We start from the raw sequence: 18,066 nt of genomic DNA on the forward strand, positions 1-18,066 counted from the left end.
TCCAATGACTTTGTTGTTCACGGGAGGTAACCTCGATCTTCCTTTCTTTAAAAAGCATGGAGTACACAGTTCTGTTATATAGTGCATTGTGCTGTTATTGGGAATCATGGGCCTAACTAGTTACTCTAAGCATGTCTGCAGTTCTCGTCCTCATAGGATGCTGTGAAACCATGACTGTATGTGTCACAATTCTTGGAAAGAATTCATTTTAAGTGCGCCATCTGAAGCACAGATCATTAGAAACAAAATAAGTATTGTGACCCAGGGAAGTGAGTTCAGTCTCAGCCTTTAACACTGGTTCAGCACCTGCCCTCTCATGTAGTTTCTTCTCTGTTGATATATACCATAAAGTAAACCATAGCCCACATATCACCACCACCACACACCATAGAGGATTTTTTTAGAATACTTTCTAGTCCTCATCTTTCCTGCGCCTGTTCATACAACCTCTTGTCTGCTCAATGTGGTATAGTGTATCTGACAAACCATTGCAACTTATAATGACAGGAACTAGGTACAAAAGATGTGGAGATCACCTGTTCATGGATGTGATAGCCATAACCTGTAAGATATATAGGCTTACTAGAATTACAAATTTCTACAAAGTTAAAGTGGTTTCCCACAGTCTCCTCAACAGATCCAATACATGATGCAAATCTCATGCTGCCCAGCCTGTGCCTTGCAGCCTGGCTTGTGTGGTACACACCAGTGCATGTGGCTCACCAGAGTGCACAGCTGGCTGGATCCCATTCAACCAGCCTTGGCATACCTTGCTGGCTTGTCTCCTCCCCAACCTGATGGGCTACTTACTTGTGAGGCCAGCCATTGCCTCTGCTGCATGTTACAATCAATATCTGTCTTCAGAACTCTGTAGTTATTCATCATTGTTGTTATTTCTATTAATGTCAGAAATGAAAATAATCAATTTTTGAAAACTAGTTCTAAGTTCTAGGGGACTAATGACCTCAGAAGTTGAGTCCCATAGTGCTCAGAGCCATTTTTGAACCTCTTCCATTTCCATAATATAGTCCTCAAGTACATTACCCTTGTATAGACCCTCTATATATTCCTTCCACCTTTCTGCTTTCCCTTCTTTGCTTAGAACTGGGTTTCCATCTGAGCTCTTGATATTCGTATAAGTGGTTCTCGTTTCTCCAAAGGTCTCTTTAATTTTCCTGTAGGCAGTATCTATATTACCCCTAGTGAGATAAGCCTCTACATCGTTACATTTGCTCTCTAGCCATCCCTGCTTAGCCATTTTGCACTTCCTGTCGATTTCATTTTTGAGACGTTTGTATTCCTATTTGCCTGTTTCATTTACTGCATTTTTATATTTTCTCCTTTCATCAATTAAATTCAATATTTCTTCTGTTACCCAAGGATGTTTACTAGCCCTCGTCTTTTTACCTACTTGATCCTCTGCTGCCGTCACTACTTCATCCCTCAAAGCTACCCATTCTTCTTCTACTGTATTTCTTTCCCCCATTCCTGTCAATTGTTCCCTTATGCTCTCCCTGAAACTCTGTACAACCTCGGGATTAGTCAGTTTATCGAGGTCCCGTCTCCTTAAATTCCCACCTTTTTGCAGTTTCTTCAGTTTTAATCTACAGTTCATAACCGATAGATTGTGGTCAGAGTCCACATCTGCCCCTGGAAATGTCTTACAATTTAAAATCTGGTTCCTAAATCTCTGTCTTACCGTTATATAATCTATCTGAAACCTGTCTATATCTCCAGCCTTTATCCATGTATACAACCTTCTTTTATGATTCTTGAACCAAGTGTTAGCTACGATTAAGTTGTGCTCTGTGCAAAATTCTACCAGGCAGCTACCTCTTTCATTCCTTAACCCCATTCCATATTCACCTACTACATTTCCTTCTCTCCCTTTTCCTGCTACCGACTTCGTCACCCATGACTATTAAATTTTCGTCTCCCTTCACTATCTGAATAACTTCTTTTATTTCATCATACATTTCTTCAATTTCTTCGTCATCTGCAGAGCTAGTTGGCATATAAACTTGTACTTCTGTAGTAGGTGTGGGCTTCGTGTCTATCTTGGCCACAATAATGTGTTCACTATGCTGTTTGTAGTAGCTTACCCGCACTCCTATTTTTTATCCATTATTAAACCTACTCCTGCATTACTGCTATTTGATTTTGTATTTATAACCCTGTATTCACTTGACCAAAAGTCTTGTTCCTCCTGCCACCGAACTTCACTAATTCCCACTATATCTAACTTTAACCTATCCATTTCCCTTTTTAAATTTTCTAACCTACCTGCCTGATTAAGGGATTTGACATTCCACACCCAGATCCGTAGAATGCCAGTTTTCTTTCTCCTGATATTGACGTCCTCTTGAGTATTCCCCGCCCAGAGATCCGAATGGGGAACTATTTTACCTCCGGAATAGTTTACCCAAGAGGACGCCATCACCATTTAATCATACAGTAAAGCTGCATGCCCTCGGGAAAAATTATGTCTGTAGTTTCCCCTTGCTTTCAGCTGTTCGCAGTACCAGCACAGCCGTTTTGGTTAGTGTTACAAGGCCAGATCAGTCAATCATCCAGACTGTTGCCCCTGCAACTACTGAAAAGGCTGCTGCCCCTCTTCAGGAACCACGCATTTTCCACCACAAAAACAGATACCCCTCCGTTATGGTTGCACCTACGGTACGGCTATCTGTAACGCTGAGGCACGCAAGCCTCCCCACCAATGGCAAAGTCCATGGTTCATTGGGGGTTTGTGATCATAGATGGAAATAAGAGATTTATTCTACACTTTCTTGTTCACTGTTCTATTCATGACCATGTCTTGTCTTTTGTTACTGAGACATACCTATTAAGACAGTACCTTTCATACTGGACTGTGTTACATTTCTAATAAGGCAGGATTCACCAACAAAATAAAGTGTCTTCACATTTCATCTCATTTTTCGTACCAAAGAGAAAACAAGTCATCATAACATTGCTTTTCTTCTTGCTGTTAAAATTTCAGTAATTTTAAACAAATCAATACCAGTTCTGTCTTGTCCTTGTTATAGGCAGCCTCAGAGTCCATCTTGCAATCTATTACACATAGATAACTCTGTATGGTGAGTGTGCTATGCAGATGCTTGTAACATCTCCATTCCTTCAGAGCAGTCCATAACAATCATTCCATGAACCTTAGTAGATCAGCCAAGGCTGGGTGTAACTTCTGAGTGGAAAATATTCTTTCATTCAGTAATAGTTAACAGAGGTGGACTGCAGAGTACAGCAGTGCCACTGTTCCAGGGCACCAGCTGTGATGCATTTACTGTTCTAAGTGTGTGGTGCATTTTTATTTATTGAAACATGTTAGGGGAGAACTGGAATTAAAGAAGAGTAAAGATTTAACTTTGGAACTGAAAATTTTGTGACAAGGCACTTTCCTGTATTAGGTCAATGAATATTCCAAATATTACTGTGCAAAAAATGAGTTCAGTGATTTATGTAGCTTGACACACACAACTCGTGAGACTGAACCAGGCTTAGATTGCACATGGTATGCTTCAGGTGTGGGTTGTGTGTTGACTGTGCCTTGGGGGCTACCACTGAGTGAGGTGGCGCAGGGGTTAGCACATAGAAGTTGTATTTAAGTTTTCTGTTTTCCCCAAATTGTTCCAGTCAAATGTGAGGACGTTCCCTTTGAAAGGACCCAGTAGATTTCATTTCCCATCCTTGAAACGTTCCGAGCTTGTGCTGCATTTATAATGGCCTCGATATCAATTGGGCATTAAACCCGAATCTTCCTTTCTTCCTTCAGATGTGCCGTTGGTGCACCAGTCACATTGCTCTGATGTAGTCAAATATATTATCCCTTTCTCTTTTGTTCTGGGGTCTTGACAGATACTGAAATTTTGCTTTTACTGACAATATTTACACCCAAATGTATTGCTTCCTATTAAATATACGTGTAAACACATTTACAGCTGTGGTAATTTCATAAATTCCCATACTGCAAGCCTTAATCAATTTCTTTACTGGTGTTTCATTATTTGTGATATACTTTGTGACATCCTCAAAAAGAGAGTATCAATTCAGCTCTTTACAACTCAGTTTTGTTTGAAAAGCTGTCTATTGAGTTTACAAGAAACTGTATAATGTGGTCAGATTTCACTGGCACATTTCATTTTACTAAAAACAAAAGTGATGAAGAAGCATGAGTCTCAAAACTCCACTGCAGTTGAATGCACCAAATGCAATTGTGAGAGATCTGGTCTAGCACCTAACTGCAACTGTGTCACAGAGCACATACACAACTTTGGCCCCCCACTGTTAAAGGGTTAACAGCCTTTAGTTTGTTACATTGATTATCTTGACGATTTTTTAGGCAATTTCTTACTGTCTTCTAGGCAAACTCTCGCCAGAATAAAAGTTTCATGGAATTCTTGCAATGTCAGATTTGTTAGTCCCAAGCTTTCAGCCATTTCATCCATAGTCATCAGGCGATCTGAGTAAACCATTAGATGCTTTAGCTGACCTATTGAAATTTCTGATGAGATGAAATCTCAGCATTGACAAATCTGATGCAGCAAGAACTCTGTGAAGCTTTATTCAGTGATACCAACACATAAAACTAGCTTTTCAAACTCTCACTTAGAATTATATTTCTTCTACTACACACATCCGTGCGCACCCCCCCCCCCCCCCCACACACACACACAAATGCACAAATGTCCATGCGTGTCTGCTACAGGTGAATGATTGCTTTTTCCTCATTTTACGTATTTCCATTATTATTCAGCTTTGAAAGAAATATCTACCATTCTGTGGAACAAGTAGTGTTATGCATTGAGGATGAGGTATTTGATAGGTACTGAGTTACTCGTGCTAAAATGTGTTGGATTAAACTATTTATAACTGAAAAAAGATACCAAACCACTTGGAAAACAGTTATTCTGTAATAAACTTCTTTTGTATCTTCTGTTAGCCTTCATATATTGAAGTATTGTTGAAACCATTTTGAGTTGTAATTGTGCACACTTTGATCTAGGAAATTTAAAATTAACTTTACACACATGAGAAGTTCCTGTATCATAAAAATGCATTTGGCTAATATTGCAAATTTACTTTCAGATGTTATATGGGTTATTGTCACTGTGGCGGAGGGAGGCACTATGGCACTGACACAACAGTTGTCTCATCTCAATGACCTAGGTTCCCCACTGCGTCAGGTTAACCACTCTAGTCTGAATCCATTTGGTCCTTCTCCCACTCAGACATTGTTCCAGGTAAGGAAGTTACACACGTTTATGTTCTTTGTATGTCGAGAGCTGATTTTATTGAAATTTGATCAAGTTTACCGAAGTGTGTTATGAGAACTACTTAACAGCAACAAAACCAGATACTGTTGAAGCAGGGCTGACACACAGAAATTGGAAAAACTTTTGTAGTTTTTTAGTTTGGTTTTCATCTGAAAGAATGGACAGATAAGATATGTGGAAATGTAAGGGTAAGAGTGCAGTGGCTGGAGGTATGATAAAGTCTGCAGAAGTAAAATATATTTTATGGTCCACTGCTATTTCTGAATTAGTTTGCATACCTCCTGTCTTTCATAATTTGAGATTGGAGTGAATTTTCCCTTGTTCAGTTCTTTTATTATACTACCCTTTTTATGATAATATTTTGCTATGAACTACTTAAAATTTCTGAAAGCTGGAGACTCAGCTTTTGACAACTGTGCTCCCTGTTTCAACAACTGGTTAAGAAGGTACTGTTCTGTCACTGATTAGAAACATACCCTCAAAAGACCAAGCATACCATAGAAAGTATGAGCTTAATGGGAATATGATTTGTTCTTGCTAATGAAGAGAGAAGGGGATTGTTTAAGCAATATCTCTACCGCTGGATCTCTTGATATTAATCAAACATCTTCATAATAGCATTTCCTTTTTAGAACAAATGCTACTATTTGGAAACTCCTTGGTGATTGACATCTTACATTATGTAAATTGTGTTGCAATATACTGCTTGTACAAACTTCAGAACTGCAGTCAGAATGACCAGCCATAGATGTTACCATTGCTCTCAGCATCATTATCTGTTAGCTGTATTGTGGAAATTCTCATTTTAAAACTGCTGTCATTGTTCACTTCATTGACATTATGGTCTTACAAATGTCTCCTTCCATGGGGAAGCACTTTATGTACAACCTATTCTCAGGTATCTTAAGAATGTGCTGGTTCTTTTCAGATTGGTACCTGATGTGCCATTTCTTCTACATGTCATTATTTTCTTGCATTCCCACATTTATCAAAGTGACACCACTTATGCAATTTAAAAATTTCAGTTGAAAATTATTGATTTTTCCTTTATCATTTTAACAGTGTGTTCAACATTTGCATCCATACAAAAGATCCAACCACAGTATGACTTGTGACTACTGAAATATATAAAACATGCTCATAGACTTATTACTTTAATATTTGTTGGCAATTCAACTCTTAAGACACTTGCCATTTACAGCCGTTACTTTTCTGGCAATTGTAACATAAGAACTTTGCATGTTTTACCTTGTGAGGTAGTTTAGAAGCTCAAAAATTGTTACAATGACCAACTACACTCTTACTTAAGTTCTTGAATAATTTCTATAGCTTTATATACATATGGATTGGTCTGGTTTACTTTTGACATGTTTTTTGATGTAAACTTTTTGTTGCATGATAGTTTATTTGGAACATCACTTTTTTCTAATATTTATTCTGACCTGGTGTTTTTTAACTTCATTGCAATGTTTTTCAAATTCTGAGAATAATATTTACAAAGTGTTTCAAATTTTTAGGGCCAAACTATACGGATGTTAGACTGTAATGGTCATAAACAATTAAGTACTTTTCTGTTGGCACAAGCAACTTACACCTTGCAACAACTACTTGAGCCCATAGCGGTTAGTGATGATCGCCAGTGTCATTACATACAATGATATTTGCAACATTAATTTGATTATTGCTACCCACCATGTGGAGGAGGCATTGAGTGGCAGACAGGCACATTTAAAAGTATATATAAAAGTAGACTAAGCTCTCCGACAAAGCCCATCTTTAGATTTATAGCTACATATACACATTTGTATATGCACAACCCATGTACACATGGCCACTATTATTTGTATCTGTATCTATATCTACATCTACACTCTGCAAACTACCGTGATGTGCATGGCAAAAGGTATGTCCCATTGTACCAGTTATTAGGATTTCTTCCCATTCCATTCACATATGGAGTGCAGGAAGAATGATTGTTTGAATGCCTCTGTGGCCACTTTAGTTATTCTACGAGTAATTTTGTCCTCATGATTCCTGTGTGAACGATACATAGGAGGTTGTAGTCCCTAGAGTCGTCATTTAAAGCTGGTTCCTGAAACTTTGTAAGTAGGCTTTCTCAGGATAGGTTGTGTGTATCTCCAAAACTTTGCCAGTTCAGTTTTTCAGCATCTCTATAACACTCCCTCATGGGCCAAACAAACCTGTGACCATTCATGCTACCCTTCATTCAGTACCTTCAATATAATATGCTATTTCTATTTCTTGTAGGTCCCACTCACTAGACCAATATTATAGAATGAGTTGGATGAGTGATTTGTAATCTCCTTTGTAGGCTTTTTGCACTTCCCCAGCATTCTACCAATAAACCAAAATCTACCACCTGCTTTACCCACAACTGAGTCTATGTGATCATTCCATTTCATATCCCTACAAAGTGTTACACCTGGGTATTTGTGTGAGTTGGTTGATTCCAGCAGTGACTAATTGACATTATAGTTGTAGGGTATTGCATTTTTTCATTTTGTGAAGTGCACAGTTTTAAATTTCTGTACATTTAAAGGAAGTTGCCAGTCTATGCACCACTTTGAAATCTTACCAAGCTCTGGCTGAATATTTATTCAGCTGCTTGCAGGCAGTACTTCATTATAAATAACTGCGTCAACTGCAGAGTGTCTGAGGTTACTGTCAATATTGTCTGCAAGGTCATTAATATACAGCATGAACAGCTAGGGTCCCAACACACTTCCCAGGGGCAACCCCAAAGCTACTTCAGTATCTGACTCTCCATCCAAGATAATCCTCAATCCACTCACAAATTTCACCTAATACAATGTGATCAAACTTTTGATGATAAGCATGGGTGTGTGTACCAAGCCAAATGCTTTTTGGATATCAAGAAATACTGCATCTACCTGATGACCACCTTGATCCAAATCTTTCAGTGTGTCATATGATAAAGGTGTGAGTTGGGTTTCACTTCATCAATGTTTTCAGAATCCATGCTGGTTGACATGGAGGATGTCATTCTGTTCAAGACACCTTAATATGCTGGATTTCAGAATATGCTCTAAAATTCTACAACAAGTTGATGTTGAGGATATTGGACATTAGTTTTGTTGATTACTTCTACTACTCCTCTTGAAAACAGGTGTGGCCTAATCTTTCTTCCAACTACTGGGCTTTGTTTTTTGTTAAAGAGATCTACAATAGATTGTAGTTAAAAGAGGAGCTAACACAGCTGCTAATTCCATATAGACTCTGCTAGGGATTCCATCAGCCTTGGACTTTTGTTTAATTTTAACGAATTCAGTTGTTTCTTAATATCACTGACAGTAACACTTATTTCACTCATCTTTTCAGTGGTACTGAATTGAGGTAAATCTCCTGGGTTTTCCTTTGTAAAGGAACATTTGAAAACAGAGTTAAGCATTTCAGCTTTTGCTTTGCCACCCTCAGTTTCAGTTTGTCTCTCATTCATTAGGGACTGGGCACTAACTCTGATGCCATTAATAGCCTTTACTTACGACCAGAATTTCTTTAGATTTTGTGAAAGATCATTTGACAATATTCTGCTACTGAAGTCACTGGAAGCTTCACACATTGCTCTCTTGACAGCCACATATGTTACATTCAGCATCTCCTATATTTAATCCTATATATACACCTATTATGCAGTAATTCTTTTTTCTTTTTCTTTTTACAATGACTGTATACTGTGGAGAGTCCGTAACATTATGAACTGTTCTGCTGGGTACATATCTACCCAGTGCTTGCTCAACTATTCTTTTAAACTTGAGCCATAGTTTCTCCACATGCTTCTGCTCTGTGCTGAAAGTTTCAGGTACCTCATTGAGACATGAAACTACTGATTTTTTTTATCTAGTTTACTGAACATATGTATTTTTCAACTTGCTTTAGTTGCCCTTTGTACTTTGGTAATCATTTTTGTCACAACTGATACCAGTTTTGATGTTGCCATTAGATCCAATATATTTCCATCATGAGTGGGGTTTTGAACTATCTGTTCTAGTTAGTTTTCAGAGAAGGCATTTAGAAATGTTTCACAGGTTGTCTCTGGGTATTGAGGGCTGACTGCAGTGAGTACTAAACAGACAACAGTGGCCGTGTGTGTGTGTGTGTGTGTGTGTGTGTGTGTGTGTGTGTGTGTGTGTGTGTGTGCGCGCGCATGAATATGTATGTATGTTTTTCTAAAGCTGGAGGATTTTGTCTGCTAGTTCAGTCTGCTTTTGAATGTTCTTGTATGTCCCTCAACACCATCTCTACGTAGAGGATGTATGGAGTAACAATGTATCCAGTTTGTACTATTGTTATTGCATTCTGGATTTGCCATTGTTTGATACTTAGGATATTTCTTTGTAGATCATACATGGATATTGCATTGATAAAACTGAAATACGAGTTCAAAAATTGACCCCATCACTTGCACACACTACTTCTGATAGAGGTTAGTTTAGGATCCTCTTCAGCATCTACAATATTAATCTTAAAAGTTTGAATGGGACACCCTGTGCAATGGACAGTGAAAATTCCTTCCTAGATTCGTGTGGTTAGGCTCCACTTATTTGTGTGTGTTTGTGTGTGTGTGTGTGGGGGGGGGGGTATTTCTTTTTTTCCCAACTACATTGTTGCTGCTAAGAATGAACCAGACTCAGTATCTTGGGGAATGAACTGGCCAATTGTTTGCCTTTAAAAATAATTGCTAGCCCACCATTTGTATTTTGACGATACTAGGAGCAGATTTGTGGTTGCAAATAAGACTTCTCCTCATTCAGAGTTGGAACATCAGGTGAGCTACTTTCGCATGTAATAAACTCTGCTCTGTTGAGGGGGCTACTGTTGCATGGCATTTTTCGTTCTGCTTCTCCATGAAGGGATTCACCATCTTGTGTTGCCTCCACATTGGTCATCTTGAATTAAGTTATCTTATGTAATGAACCACACTCTTGTTGTTGTTGTTGTTGTTGTTGTTGTGGAACCTCACAGACATCCTGATGGAATGCCTGAAGTGTTACCTGTGTTTTGCTTCAGCTAGTTTATTGTTAAATTAAGAGTGTGAGCTGAAAGGGTACAGAAATCATAACATGATTACCTGAGATCCCAATTTGCTTTGCCATGCTTATGTTCCCTGCTTATTCTTGTCACTGAACTCTTCTCCGTGAACTGAAATCTTGACACTGAAAATGTAGATCCAAACAACCTCGAATACACAAAATAAGAGATGTAGGTTCTTTATGAAGCATTGTGTATTAACTGAATATTACAGGAGGACACACTTCATTTAATACCTCTCCGCCGATAAACATTAACATCCATTACATTAATTGATCAACCTTTCCACTTCAAGGGATAGAGCCCTAATGAATCTTCTGCTGTACTTGTGATGTCATCCTTTTAATGTCTTGTACTTCTGCATCATCTGGAGCACTGCATGTCTCCAAGAGGGGTGCATCTCCATGGAGCAGCAGCTGATCCAACAAATGACGAATGGCAGTAAACAGCTGTCAGGGCCACCTCATCTTGTAGAAATGCAGTATCCAGTGTTCTGATGTCATGCATAGATAAATGAATTCTCACACAGTATGCATAATTCCGTTTGTTATCCACTTAATGAAATTTTTACGTGCAGGTAGTGATTATCATTTGTTGGTAAGATACAGATAGTAATTTATCACTTTAATAAAATGAAAGCTTTCGCAACAAACTGTTGCCTCATCAGGAAAGAGGGAAGGAGAGGGAAAGACGAAAGGATGTGGGTTTTAAGGGAGAGGGTAAGGAGTCATTCCAATCCCGGGAGCGGAAAGACTTACCTTAGGGGGAAAAAGGACGGGTATACACTCGCGCGCGCACACACACACATCCATCCACACATATACAGACACAAGCAGACATCTCACAAGCTGCTTGTGAGATGTCTGCTTGTGTCTGTATATGTGTGGATGGATATGTGTGTGTGCGCGCACGAGTGTATACCCGTCCTTTTTTCCCCCTAAGGTAAGTCTTTCCGCTCCCGGGATTGGAATGACTCCTTACCCTCTCCCTTAAAACCCACATCCTTTAGTCTTTCGCTCTCCTTCCCTCTTTCCTGATGAGGCAACAGTTTGTTGCGAAAGCTTGAATTTTGCGTGTGTGTTTGTGTTTGTTTGTGTGTCTATCAACATGCCAGCGCTTTCGTTCGGTAAGTCACATCATCTTTGTTTTTAGATATATTTTTCCCACGTGGAATGTTTCCCTCTATTATATTAATAAAATGAAACATTTTGGCCAGGGCCAGGGCAGTACCAACGTGATCATGCACCCCTGGTGGAATGCCAAACTTTGACCCCTCCCCCACATCCCCAAGCCTGTGTGGACAGGCTGCTGTGTGAACAAAGCACATTGTTGTCAGCTATAGTTATGTGTTTGATAGTAGTCACTTCCTTGTGATGCTACATCAACGAAATAACACTGTGATAACCACGTGCATTCAGTTACACCTATGTTCCATGGATCATTTGTATGATTAATCCTAATGTGGAATGAGTCATTTCACATTTATGTTACACTTTTGCAAGCAAATATGGCAATGTGCTGACTCTTTTTTTCCAAACACAGATGTAGTGATTCGTACCCACTGTGTTTTACTCATTACAAAAACAGAAATCCTTCTACAGAATAGGAGGAGTTGTACAGGAAAAACTTTTTCAGTTTGATTTTAAATTTAACCTTGCTGACTGTCAGACAATTTATACCATTGGGTAAGTGATCAAAATTTTTGATGGTAGCTTTGTGTGCACCTTTTTGTGCTAAAGACAGCATTAATGTAGAGTAATGAATGTCATTTTTCCTTCTGGTATTGTAAACGAACATTGAAATGAAAATGAGACAGATGGAAAAAGTAAGCAAATGGTTTATTATTTCAAAAGTAATTGCCATAACTGTTATTACATTTATCCCATTGTGAGAAAAGGTGGTTAATGCCTTCATGGAAAAATATTTGTGGTTATCTGTGAAACGGGATTGTATCCAGGCTTGCACCGCATCGTTGGAAGCAAATTGATGGCCACAGAAGTCTTTTTTTTTTCAGGGCTCCAACAATATGGAAATGTCATAAGGAAAGATCGGAACTGTATGGAGGATGTGTAAGGGCTTCCCAGCAAAACTTTTGCAGCATGATCAAAACAATCTCTGCTCACATATTTCAACTATGTTGCAGAAGTATCACTGAGAAGCCATTACACGTCCTCCATGCTATCCTGATATCTCCCCATGTTAATTACCATATTTTTGGAACCCTCAAGATTTGCTTTGGCTGGGTGCAATCATAGTTCCATAGGCAACCGAAAACATTTTTCACTGATGGCATTGATGGTCTTATCTTGCAGTGAGGTAAGACCAGTCATGACAATTACTTTTGAAATAACAAGCAGTGTACCTACCTTTTTTCCATCTATCTCATTTTCATTTCACCGCCCCTTATGATTATGTACACCATTGTTCCTTCTGAACTGCAGTGGATTATTTACAACAAACTTCATGAGTGAATAAATGTACTGTGCAGCAGTGGTCAAAGTGCCTAATTCCTTAAACAAATGTCTAAAAGATGGTCATGGGTGAGCACCACATATTATTCTTACAACAAGTGTCTGAGCAATGCAGACTTTCTTTCTTAAAGACTTAGTTAGCACAGAAAAAAAATTAGAAATGTTCAGAATATGATAATATGTAGAAATTAATTTCCAATGTGAATGTAAAATGACTGTTTCCACATAAGTATGTTCTCTCCATGGAACATGAAACTAACCAACCATGACATTGAATGAAAATATGCAAACTATGTCATCTTACCGATTTCTTTGTTCTCAAGATGTGCAATGATTAGTGCAAATGTGGCAAAATCAGTTGTTTTAGAAATTCCAAATGTGTTTATTTCCAGCTTAAATTCCCATCAAAATGGAAATCTAAAAAGTTTTTTCCACTGTAATTATTATTCCTCACTGCGTGTTGCACTTACCCTTTGCGTGGTACCTCTTAACGTGCAGAACTGAACAAATAACAACAATTACTATTTCTTCTACTGCTGTTTGTATGTTTGGATTGATCGTGATGATAATGTCATCTACAAAAAGAACTAATTTTGCTTGTTGCATATTAGCCTTGTGGAGCCCTGTAAATGATTTCTACCCAGTCAGAAGAATCGCTTGTGCTTAGATTGGTAAGGCCTGAGGTAAAATCTTCTTCTTGAAGGCAAAAGATTGGTACACAAGTGTTAGTATATCTCCCGGTGAATAAGTCATCTTTATTTCTAGGTTCTCTCCGCCCCCCCCCCCCCTCCCTCTTCAGTTTCTGTGCCCCCTCTGTGCATGTGCCCTTGGCAGGGGCCCATCTCGCCATCCCCTAGGTATGATCCTGCTTCTGGCTCTCCAGCCTAAGCATTATCTTGTGGACTCCATCTAATATTGGTGAATGATGTATGGACAGTTGAACGGATTCTTGTTTTCTTTGAGAATGTGGTTTTTGTTCTCAGAAGTAACATGTTAAACTAATTTCAGGGCAAAGGCAGGGTGAAAGGGTTTTGTATTTTCTGTTGCAAACTGTTTTACATATTAGGAGTTTCATTTCAACGATAGAAAAACCTTCAGTATTTCTTATCCTTGATACTAGCTGATGATCAAAGAGCTTAATCAGGTTGGTCAGATTGGCAGGGGTCAAATGCGACGCCACCAATGAGGCCATGGACCTTCCTCAGCTCTCTGACCTGCATACTGAACTGTCTTAATTGTTTCTCAGTTCTGGCATCAATGTTTTTCAATGCCTCAAATTTACCGCCCCTACATAGTTTCATAATTGAGTCGCACTTCTGACAGACATCAGACATCAGACATCACTAACTGCAACTGCCCCCCCCCCCCCCCTGCCACCACCACCCTTCCAGGGGGCTCACCACTCTTTGGCGGGTTGGGGCTTGGCTACCACGGGGTCCCAACTTTTGCAGAATTTTTTCCCTTCTGTGCTGCATGTCTATCCTCTTGCTAATCTTTTCCCCTCATTTGGGGAACATGTCCGGGACATTATTGGGAATGTTCTGCATTGTCTGTCGCTGACGTAAGAACAGTGTCACCTTTGTTTTTCGTTCCTTTTTCCTTTCTTTGTTTCCCTTCTCCTCTTGTTCCTCCGCTTTGGTGTTTACGGTTCCTCTTTTTCTTCCCTGTGTGCTTCTGAAGGCCGGCCCACACGTCTCTGTCAGGTGATGGGGAGGTGTGACCTGAGGCGTGAACAATTACCTAAGAGAGGTGCGCCCCCTTGTGAAGGGGGCTCCCAGTTGGGAGGAGCATGTCATCAGAGACCTTGGCAATCATGGGGGATTTTTCGCAATGACTCAATCATCTTGCCAATACACATCTATGAAACTTAAACATAATGAAGCTAATGACTCAAAGACCCTTCCCGCTGCACCACGGTTCCTTGTGGTCTCACATTCTGTAGACCGCCAGTCCTTCACCATGGTAAATCCATTTATTATTCAGAAAGGTGTAGATGCAATTGCTGGCCCTGTGAAATCATGTGCTCGTTTATGGAATGGCACTTTGCTTTTGGAGACTACTTCTGATTATCAAGCACAACTGCTTGCTGCCTCGCTTCTCCATGGCTACCCTGTTCGTGTCGAGGCCCATAGACCCTTGAATTCATCCCATGGTGTAATTTACACCTGCCTGCTTGACAGTCTAACTGAGGCCAAAATCCAGTCTTATCTCTCTGATCAGGTTATCATTGCCGCCCATCGTGTAATGAAAAAGGTATGTTCCTCCTTAGTGCCCACCCGTACTCTTTTTCTCACCTTTGATGGAGTGGTGATTCTGTCCAAGATCAAAGCAGGCTATGAAGTTGTCACAGTCCAGCCGTATATTCCAAACCCTATGTGCTGCTACCAGTGTCATCGTTTCAACCACACTAGAACGTCTTGTCGACACCCAGCCAAATGTGTCACCTGTGGTAAGGATGCGCACGAGGGTAATTGTCCACCTTCTCCTGCCTGATGTATCAACTGCAATGGCAGCCCCGCCACTGTATCTCGAGATTGTTCCATGAATCTTGATGAGCTGGCTGTCCAAGAGATCCGGGTAAAGGAGAAAGTGCCTTAACCCATTAGCCCACAAGTCAGTGGTTAGTTGAAAACCCTGCATTCTCCCATCTGGCACCTATAGTTCTGTTCTTGTTACCCTCGCTCCATGAAGGACATGGCCATGCAGACAAGTGACCTCCAATTCAGCTCTGAGGTTGTGAAATGACCCAGTGTCAAGGTAGTGTCACCATCCCACAAGCCGTCAAACTCTTGCTTCAAGGGGCAAAGCGACCAGCTACACAACTGGTAGGCTGGAAAGGACAGTAGGAGTACTCCCATAAAGACTCCGTCCATTCCTCCAGCCAAACAACACAAGAGTCTTCATCTGACTGGAAAGGTTCGAAGAAGTGCACCCAAGGGAAACGGTCTTCTCCTTCGCCAACTCGAAGATCCTCTTAGATGGTGTCACCACGTGATACCTTAGCCCGGATGACCTCCGTGTCGCTGGCATGCACCACCAACCATTTTTCAGTGTTGGATTCCACAGACCGACTGAACAAGCAAACCGATGCTTCTGTGGATCCTCCTCCTGTGCCCTGTAGTAGCGACTCCTCACCAGCTGTCACTCGGCAGCCGCTGAGGTGACACCCCTACATCTCTTCCTCACCATGACTCTCCTTCAGTGGAACATTCACGGTCTTCAGTCCCACAAAGAGGATTTACATCTGCTTTTATCATTGCAGTATCCCCTTGTACTATGTCTTCAAGGAAACGAAATTGTGCCCTCATGACCACTTTGAGCTTTCATATTTCCTACCGATTCGTTTTGACCTTCCCCCTGAGGTCGCCATTCCATCTCGTGGGGGCATCGTGCTGCTCATACGAAATGACATTCATAGTCAACTCATCTTCATGACTACCCATCTTCAAGCTGTTGCAGTTTGCCTTTTCCTTCCCCACCTGACTTTTTCCCTCTGTACCATTTATGTTTCTCCGTCATTCGATGTCTCCAGGGCAGACTTCCTTCAGCTTCTTGGGCAGCTACCTCCCACATTTTTGCTACTCGGTGACTTTAATGTGCATCATCCCCTTTGGAGTTCTCCCAGGACCTGTCAGAGACGTGCCCTTTTAGCTGACCTTTTTAACCAACTTCACCTCTTCTGCCTTAACACTGGAGCACCCACTTTCCTTCCAGACTCCTCGCACACGTATTCCCATTGGGACCTATCCTTCTGCACTGCCCAGCTTGCCCAACGTATTGAGTGGTCCGTTTATTCTGACACCTACTCGAGCAACCATTTCCCATGTGCTGACTCCTACACCATTCGCCTGCATGCCCAAATGGCAGCTTACTAAGGCTGACTGGCAGCTTTAAGCTTTACTCCTTCCTGGCGACCTATGAAGACCGAGATTTCCCTAGTTGTTATCTTTACTGCTGCACAATGTTCCATTCCTCGCACTTCCTCTTTACCACGTCATGTCCCAGTCCCTTGGTGGACTGGGGCATGTTGCGATGCAATTCGTGCACAGAAACGTGCTCTCTGCATTTTTAACCGTCATCCTATGATGGCGAACTACATTAATTATAAACAGCTGCGTGCAAAGTGTCATCACGTTCTTTTAGATAGCAATAAAGCTAGTTGGATTTCATTCACTAGTTCTTTTAACAGTTCCACCCCTTCCTCTGTCGTGTGGACCAACCTCCGATGGCTCTCTGGGACCGAAATCCGTTCCCCAATTTCCGGCCTGACTTTAGCAGACGATGTCCTCGTGGACTCAACTGCTATCTCCAACACATTGGGCAGCCGTTTTGCAAAAGTTTTGAGCTCTTCCCACTATCACCCCTCCTTCCTCCATCGGAAACAAGCGGAGGCGGCTCAGGGGATACCCTTCTCTTCTCTGAATCGCGAGTGCTACAATGCCGCCTTTACTCTGAGGGAGCTAGATCTTGCTTTCAGTTCATCTTGATCCTCTGCCCCGAGGCCAGATGCCATCCACATTCAGATGTTTCAGCACCTTTCTCTTGCGGGCAAGCACTTTCTGCTTAACCTGTTAAGTGGGTAGTTTGCGTGCGCGTGCGCCTCTTCCACAGTGGGTAATATACGCCAGCGCGCCCGATCACGGTGGTGCTGCGCACTGTTCTCACGTTTTCCTTCGTGTTTTCATTGTCGAATTTAAATTGACATTGGGTGGAAATGAATAAAATATATTGCAGAAGTTAACAAAACTGTATTTTCACAATATTACGTATCGTTTTCAGTGTGAAACATTTTAAAACAAGGTGCGCACACAAGGAAACTTCGCATTCTGTGAACCAAGATGAAGTCTCTTTGCGAAGGCCTTTTCTCGTACACACCTTCTTGTTGGTCTTTTCTTCATTGTGGGTGGTAGGAGGTCTGGAAAATGCCTGGCTGTAAGGAGTGTTGCTTTTGGTGTTCGAGGTGGGCATCCTACTGATGTCCCTTGATGTGGTGAAGATATGGTCAACTGTGCACCAAGACTAATCAGGAAGCTCATTCTACTTTGTTTGCCACCATGCTTCTTGTACATAATGTATGCATTGTAGCATGCAATGTCCAACAAATGGCGGAAAAGCTTCTGATAGTATTTTTTCAGCCTGCTTCTGGCCATCTGGTAGCTTTGTAACTGAGAATCGCACCTATCCACGCCCCCCATATTCCTGTTGTAGTCAACGACAACTTGTGGCTTTTGAAC

General features: G+C 40.8%; 1 protein-coding gene across 1 annotated transcript in view; it reads left to right on the top strand.

Moving 5' to 3' along the window:
* LOC126198886 (protein ILRUN) overlaps positions 1 to 18,066 on the top strand; it is a 35,803-nt gene that overhangs the window by 7,755 nt on the left and 9,982 nt on the right. Inside the window, exon 4 of the mRNA XM_049935495.1 lies at positions 5,104 to 5,258. Within this exon, the coding sequence (XP_049791452.1) occupies positions 5,104 to 5,258 (155 nt within the window). The remainder of the gene's footprint in view (positions 1 to 5,103; positions 5,259 to 18,066) is intronic.

This window comes from Schistocerca nitens, chromosome 8 (genome assembly GCF_023898315.1).
Source record: "Schistocerca nitens isolate TAMUIC-IGC-003100 chromosome 8, iqSchNite1.1, whole genome shotgun sequence".
NCBI classification, from domain to species: domain Eukaryota; kingdom Metazoa; phylum Arthropoda; class Insecta; order Orthoptera; family Acrididae; genus Schistocerca; species Schistocerca nitens.